This window comes from Oncorhynchus mykiss, chromosome 3, assembly GCF_013265735.2.
Source record: "Oncorhynchus mykiss isolate Arlee chromosome 3, USDA_OmykA_1.1, whole genome shotgun sequence".
Lineage (NCBI taxonomy): Eukaryota > Metazoa > Chordata > Actinopteri > Salmoniformes > Salmonidae > Oncorhynchus > Oncorhynchus mykiss.
The window spans coordinates 19,537,416-19,544,876 of record NC_048567.1 but is presented as its reverse complement, the minus strand read 5'-3'; the positions used below and the strand labels follow the sequence as shown (position 1 = coordinate 19,544,876).

General features: G+C 46.5%; 1 protein-coding gene across 7 annotated transcripts in view; it reads left to right on the top strand.

Moving 5' to 3' along the window:
• Nucleotides 1-7,461, top strand: part of rims2a (regulating synaptic membrane exocytosis 2a) — a 236,513-nt gene that overhangs the window by 107,690 nt on the left and 121,362 nt on the right. For all 7 annotated transcript variants that reach the window (XM_036971069.1, XM_036971142.1, XM_036971075.1 and 4 more), the window contains one exon: nt 2,177-3,123. In XM_036971069.1, the coding sequence (XP_036826964.1) occupies nt 2,177-3,123 (947 nt within the window). The remainder of the gene's footprint in view (nt 1-2,176; nt 3,124-7,461) is intronic.

Genomic DNA, 7,461 nt, shown 5'->3' with positions numbered 1-7,461 from the left:
CACATACAGTACACCCTGCGCGTTCCATCCAGTCACTGTACTCTGCCATATCATCATTCCTGCCGCCGCCTCACCTTGGTTTTCTCAATGAATCAGCGGTCTGTTATTGTCTGGACGACTTATACATAATGCATCAGACTAGAGTTCAGTACACTACATGACTGGGTCAAAAACATGATCATTAATGAACCTGCTGTTGGAAATGTATTGGCAGGTTGTAACATACTAAATTCAGACAACTCAGAAAGCATTTGAGTCCTAACATGTCATTACTTTCTATCTTTCCAGAGGTAAAAAGTAGAAAAGAGGTATGATTTGTGAATAGTGTGGTTTGGACAAAAGGAATGCATTAACATACAGGGCGGTTCACAGCCAGGGCTCCTCAGCCACATCCTTCTTCCCCCGTTCCCCCTTCAGTGACTGCTGGATATACTGTTGTGTGTCCCAAATGGCACCCTAATCCCTTTATCGTATGCTATTTCTGAACAGGGCCCATAGAGCTCTGGTCAAAAGGAGCGTACTACAAAGGGAATAAGGTGCCATTTGGGATATATACACTGTCTTTGGGATTATGGAGGAGTACATAATATATCACAAATCCTGAACCAGTTATGACATATTACATTTGGTCCAAATAACATAGTGACAAAAACAAAATGGTGGCTGCTGCTCTATATTTACTGTCAATAGATAATACTTAACGTCTGGTCGGACAATATTCTTGGAACAGTGCAGTACTGGTGTGAGTCCAGTTCAGGTGTGAATACAGTAGTTGAGACTTAAAAAGTGTTTCGTATGATCCTGCTCTTCTTCCTGGCTTCACAGTATTCTAGCTCAGTGCAGCGACTACAGAAGGCTAGTTATATATGTCTATGTGACTCTACTGGCTGTGTGTGGAGCAGAGCAGTGGTTTTCCATGGGGATGGAGGGGGCCGATATAATTAGGGAAGAAGTCTCTCCTCTTCTCCTCCATTACCCCTCTCCTCCTTTCCTTCTCTCCTCCCCTCTTGTTCTCCTTTCTTCCTTTCCTCCTCTCCTACTCGTCTTCTAAGGTTTGAAATGAGATTGTTAATAATCCCCTTTTCCCAGCATTTTCCTAATTTAGGCACATTATTACTGGCTACACATATTATCTACACACACCACAGACACCTTCCTCCCAAATGCCTGGCCCCTCCCTCTCCCTCTCCAGACAACAGACAGCACATCCCAACGCTGGGGAACAGTGTAATTTATCATAGCACAGACTCTCTCTCTCTCTTTGACTCTCTTTCTCGTTCTTTTTCTCTCTCTCTCGCACACATACGTATGTGCGCGCGCACACACACACACACACACACACACACACACACACACACACACACACACACACACACACACACATGCTTTTAATTTGAAAACATGAACGGGCCATACTCAAGCAACGTCTGCTGTTAATCATGTGCCATCTAGCTGTTTGAAATGCATTGCAATAATCGTAATTTATCCGCTTTACACCAACACAGTAATCAGATAGAATGAACATGAAGATGAAAGATGACCTATAGTATCCACATAGTAACCAAGAGGAAATGAAACATATTATAGATCAATAGATAATAGTGTACCGGTAGAATGTTGAATGTATTTGTACAGACTTTGACTCATTACAGGAATAACATCAGTTCTGATGGTGAAACTATTTCCTGTTTTGAGACTTTTTAAGGCTGCTTTGTTTCTGAAAAGCGCCTTGCCTTTTCAGAGATATCTTGTCTTTGGGTCTGGCTGCCATCTTAGTACTCCTAGATATATTTTTAGTGAAGAGAGTCAAAGAAGTGCAGGAGTCTTCTTCCCAAACCCCCAGCTCCAAACCCCCAGCTCCAGCTATGTGACAGCTAGCTATGCCTTTCATCAGCAGTCTATGAGGCCCACGCAGTGTGGAGTACACACACACACACACACACACACACACACACACACACACACACACACACACACTGGTGGTTACCCTTTCTAGGGAACTGCTGTTTTTGAGTGGGTTTAAAAGGCAGGTAAGCTCAGCAGAAAGCCCTGTAGATCTTTCATCCTAAGCATCAGTGAGAGTTTTTATACAGCCTTTTAAAACCCTCTTCTGACTAAGATAATTTTCTTTCCTACTTGACCCTCTGACTAACAAGTTTTTTTCTTTGACGGACAGGAAACGAAGCCCATCAGCATCCAGGGATCCAAACCAAAGATACGACCAAAGGGAGGAGCGGGGTCAGTATGCCCCGGGGGACGGCACCATGCCCAGATCACCGTCCGACTACGGGGATGGGGACCCTCGGCGTGGGGCCCCACGGAGGTACCAAGACGCTGAGGCAGCGCGGGGGGAGTACCGTGGTGGACGTGGCCGCTGGCGCTCCCATGAGGACTACCCTCTGGACCAGGACGGGCCCTACCCTCTAGACGGGCCCTACCCTCTAGACGGGCAGCCCAATGAGTACGAGCTGCAGCGCCAGCGCCAGGAGGAGTACCAGACACGCTACCGCTCCGACCCCAACCTGGCCCGTTACCCCGTCAAGCCCCAGCCCTACGAGGAGCAGATGAGGATGCATGCTGAGGTGGGCCGGGCCAGGCACGAGAGGCGCCACAGTGATGTGTCTCTGGCCTACACGGAGCAGGACGAGCCCCAGGGACCAATCCGCCTGTCCAGACAGCACCTGACCGAGCGCCGGCCGCCCATGGTGGGCCAACGCTCCTACTCCATGGACAGAAACTCCCCCACCCCTGGAGGCCACCCCCGGACCTCCAACCACAGCCCCCCCACCCCACACCGCAGCCCTGTGCTGGGGGACAGGTCAGGGGACATGAGGCGGGGGCCAGGGGAGCCAATAGGGTTCAGGGGTCATGATTATCTAGACCCCAGCTCTGCAGTCAGGAAGACCAAGAGGGAGAAGATGGACACCATGTTGAGGAACGACTCTCTGAGCTCTGACCAGTCCGAGTCCATCAGGCCGCCGCCACCAAAGCCCCACAAAACCAAAAAGGGGGGTAAGATGCGGCAAGTGTCCCTGAGCAGCTCGGAGGAGGAACTGGCCACCACGCCGGAGTACACCAGCTGTGAGGACGTGGAGATAGAGAGTGAGTCTGTCAGTGAGAAAGGTAGGAACACTCTTCCTCCTGCTCTCTCTCGTTCTACTCTCATACTGTACACTAGGGGGGCAATCTGAATAGGCAACCTATTCCCTATAGTGCACTACTTTATAGGGCACTCTCTTTTACTAGGGGAAAATCTGAAAAGGCAACCTATTCCCTATATAGTTTTGCTCTATATAGGGAATATATTTTTGGGTCTGGCCAAAAGTCGTGCACCATATAGGGAATAGAGTGCCATTTGGGAAGCACAGAGTTATGTCAGGGATAGTCAAATCACCTTTGCATTATTCATTGGGAAGTGTATTCAGTGTCACTGTCAGCTCATGTTGAACATGTTTATTGACTAATTACCACTGTTCCATATTCAGTGAGTTAGTGGTACGACAGTAGTCTGCTAGCTCCATATGTTCAGTACAGAGGACTGAGTGCCATTGATGACTAATGAGCACCAGACCATCACAACTCTCTTCTCAGTCGCCCTTAATTATATGAAGGAAACTACAACATTCATCCATGAAAACAATACCATATGTTCTGTATATGTTCTGTATTGTCAGGCTTGCATAACTAATGTGTTTTAATGTAGGCCTCGTGGTCTCATTCATAATAATATGATATGTAGATTATGATAGGAATTTGATCTTATTAATGAGCCGTCGCTTAAAAACTAACCTTTTATTCCCTCACAGTCTATGGTCTGTCTGTGTCTTTGTTACGTGATCTGACCTGTTTTGTGTGTGTGTGTGTGTGTGTGTCAAGTCTATTCTACACTGTACAGCAACTGTGTGGAGGGAGCTTATTATGTCGACAGGGCTTGGCCAGATGTGTGTAAATGTCTATGCAAGAGTGTGTGTGTGTGTTGGGCTGCTGCTCTAGATACCTTATCCTGTCTCTGTCCTCCTGTAGCACACATTGCAGGGCCTGGCTACCACTTCTGTTTCACACATTCAATCTGATGTAATGGACTCTATATTATATAACACAGATAGAGGGAGAGCTCGAGAGATAGCAAGAGGAGTGATGAGAGGGGGTGGGAGAGAGAAAAATAAAAATATGGAGAGAGGAGAGGAGGGGCCAGGGAGGAGGGAGAGAGAGAGCCAGCAGAGAGCGAGGAGAGGAGAGGAGAGAGGGGAGGAGAGGAGAGAGGGGAGGGAGAGAGAGAGCGTGGGGAGAGAGTGGAGAAAGAGAGAGAGAGAGAGAGAGAGAGAGAGAAGGAAGGAAGGAAGGTAATGATATATGTAATTGTAGTCTGATACTGTACTTTTACAGTGTCACAGGTACGCACGCACACACTCATACACACAAACACACACACTTGTTTCACACACATACACACAAACACACACACACACACAAACTGTCCCAAAGTGTGTGTGTGCGTGCGTGTGTGTGTTTGTGCGTATTGGGCGGCTCACTCCAATAGGATCAGGGCCAGAGGTGATGTGCTGTTCCAGTCATTCAGCCTATAGGGAGTCAGTCTGTCTGTGTCTGTGGGTTAGTCTGTGATGCTGCTTTTGAACGGCCTCTGGCTGAACAATGTCATCAGTCGTGCATATTAATTAATGAAGGTATGGCAAATGCAATTAAGTGGTAGAATAATTAGGGTTTCTCCCTGTAGGATTCTAGCCTCGCAAGCCGCGTGATCTTGCACGCTAACATGAAAGGTTCCTTGCACTGATAAATCCGCGAGATCAGGCTACTTGTGAAGCCAGTAGGATTCCCCCTGCACGACAAATCAACTCCGTTGGATCAGCCAGGGAGCACGGGATGGGATTGGAGTAGACAGTGGAGTGGAGTCGTGAGCTGGGCTGGGCAGAGTGGAAGTTTGAAGATGAAATGTTTTTTGAATGGCTTACTTCTAGATTCTAGCCTCTAGTCCCTAACTCCTAGTCCTTATTGTTGTGTATTTACTATGGATTAAGTTATATATTACATGCTATTTTATCAAATCAATTCTCTGTAATTAATATTACCTGATTAAACTAATCATGTAAATAGTTTCATATTTAAACATTTAAATTGCACAACAATTCCATGTGAATGTGATAGACTTCCCAAGATACACTTTATATCGTCCTATCATCAGTAATAATGTCTCAGATGACAACTGATCTGATATCATAATCTTTAAGTACCAATGGATATTTTCAACTGGTTGGATTACCGAAATATGGTTCCGTTCCCAACCTCTTGATGTTACCAGACTCTCTCTATGTTAACAAAGGGCTTTCCAAGAGTCCAATCTGTAGAGTAGAGAGAGAAAAGGGGGGAAAGTATTTATGCGGGCCATAAACCTCACCAACAGGGCAACATCATGACACTAACTACTACCTTTCTCTACTCTAGATGTAGGCAGTAGATAGTTATGTATTATAAGGTTATAAACATTCATCTCATACTACTGTACCACAACGATCGAACCACTCTCGCCCTCTGGTGATGTCATAATGTTAAGGACACTAACAACGTCCCAGATAGAGGGAAAGAGAGAGAGAGAGAGATTAGGTCTGGGCCGGCAGAGGAGCGGTCACCGTGCTGAAAGCATTGCCATACGGGCGGCAGGCTGGCTTTGTGGTTTCCATATTAGTCCTTTGAAAAGGCAGACAGCTTCCAAAGGCGTTTTTAAGTGTTTGTAGAGCTGTTTCTGAGGAGTGACCTATATAGATTCCCCTCTAAAGACTGTATGGCACATCTACACTCAAGGGTTTCCTTCCCTGTGTGCAGTCTCTGTCTCTTTTGGATGACTGTGAAGGACTGACTGATGTGAGTTAGTCCCTCTACACCACATATGTCAGAGTCAAGGCCCGCGGGCCACATCCGGCCCGCAAGAAGGTTTTTTACGGCCCCTGGGATGATCTTGATTTATTATTAGAACCGGCCCGCAGCAAGCCGGCAGCCCGCAGATCTTTTACACGCACCAATACTACATTTCCCACAATGCAAAGGTGACGCACCGAGCAGTAGGCTGCTTCATTTCAATATTTATTGGCACAGCAGTCGTCAGCATCACAGTAAAATTAACTTTCAGATACCCATCAAAAATGGCAAAACGGAAGGTGGATACTGAGAACCGGGGGTTTCAAACAAGGTGGGAGTCGGAGTATATGTTCACGAAGGTAGCTGGAAAACCTGTGTGTCTTCTGTGTGGAGAAAGTGTGGCGGTACTGAAAGAGTATAATCTGAGACGACATTATGAAACGAAACACGCGGACAAAAACAAGAATATGGACATGGAACAAAGGCTACAAAAGGCAGAGGAATTAAAACGAGGCCTCAAATCTCGACAGGCTCTGTTCAAAAAAGCCAAATCACAAGGCCAGGCTGCTGTCAAGGCCAGTTTTATTTTGGCAGAAGAGATCGCTAAATCAGCCCGGCCATTTACGGAGGGGGATTTCATCAAAAACTGCATGATTAAAGTTTGTGACGAAGTTTGCCCAGAAAAAAGGCAACTCTTTTTAAATGTGAGTCTGAGCAGAAACACCATTGCCGAGAGAGTAGACCAGTTGTCCATCAATCTAAAAGAGCAGCTTGTGAAAAAGGGAAAAGATTTTATTGCATATTCCTTGGCTGTGGATGAGAGCACCGACATTTCTGACATTGCCCAGTTGTCAATTTTCATCCGCGGAGTGGACTCCAACCTAAGCGTGACAGAGGAGTTTTTGGCTTTACGTCCTATGCATGGCACAACTACGGGGCATGATTTGTATGAAGAGGTGTCAAGATGTGTAAATGAGATGGAGCTGCCTTGGGAAAAACTCGTGGGTTTGACAACCGACGGAGCACCTGCGATGTGTGGACACAGGAGCGGACTGGTGGCGAAGATACGGGAAAAGATGCAAGAGGAAAACGCGACAGGTGAGCTGACAGCTTATCATTGTATCATACACCAGGAAGCGTTGTGCGGTAAAGCCTTGAAAATGGAGCATGTAATGAGCATCATCACGCGCACAGTTAACTTTATCAGAGCCAAAGGTTTGAATCACCGCCAGTTCAAGGCATTTCTGACGGAGTTAGAAACGGAGCATGGTGATTTGCCTTATCACACAGAGGTGCGATGGCTAAGCCAGGGAAAGGTGCTTCAAAGATGTTTCGAGCTTCGTGAGGAGATTTGTCTGTTCTTGGACAGCAAAGGGAAAGACACAACACAACTCCGAGACGAAATGTTTCTGTGTGAAATGGCTTTTCTGTGTGACATTACGAGTCATCTGAATGCAATAAACTTGCAGCTGCAGGGTCGGGATCGTGTCATCTCTGATATGTACAGTACAGTGAAGGCATTTAAAACCAAACTGACTCTGTGGGAGACGCAGATGCGGAAAGAAAATTTGAGCCACTTTCCCAGCT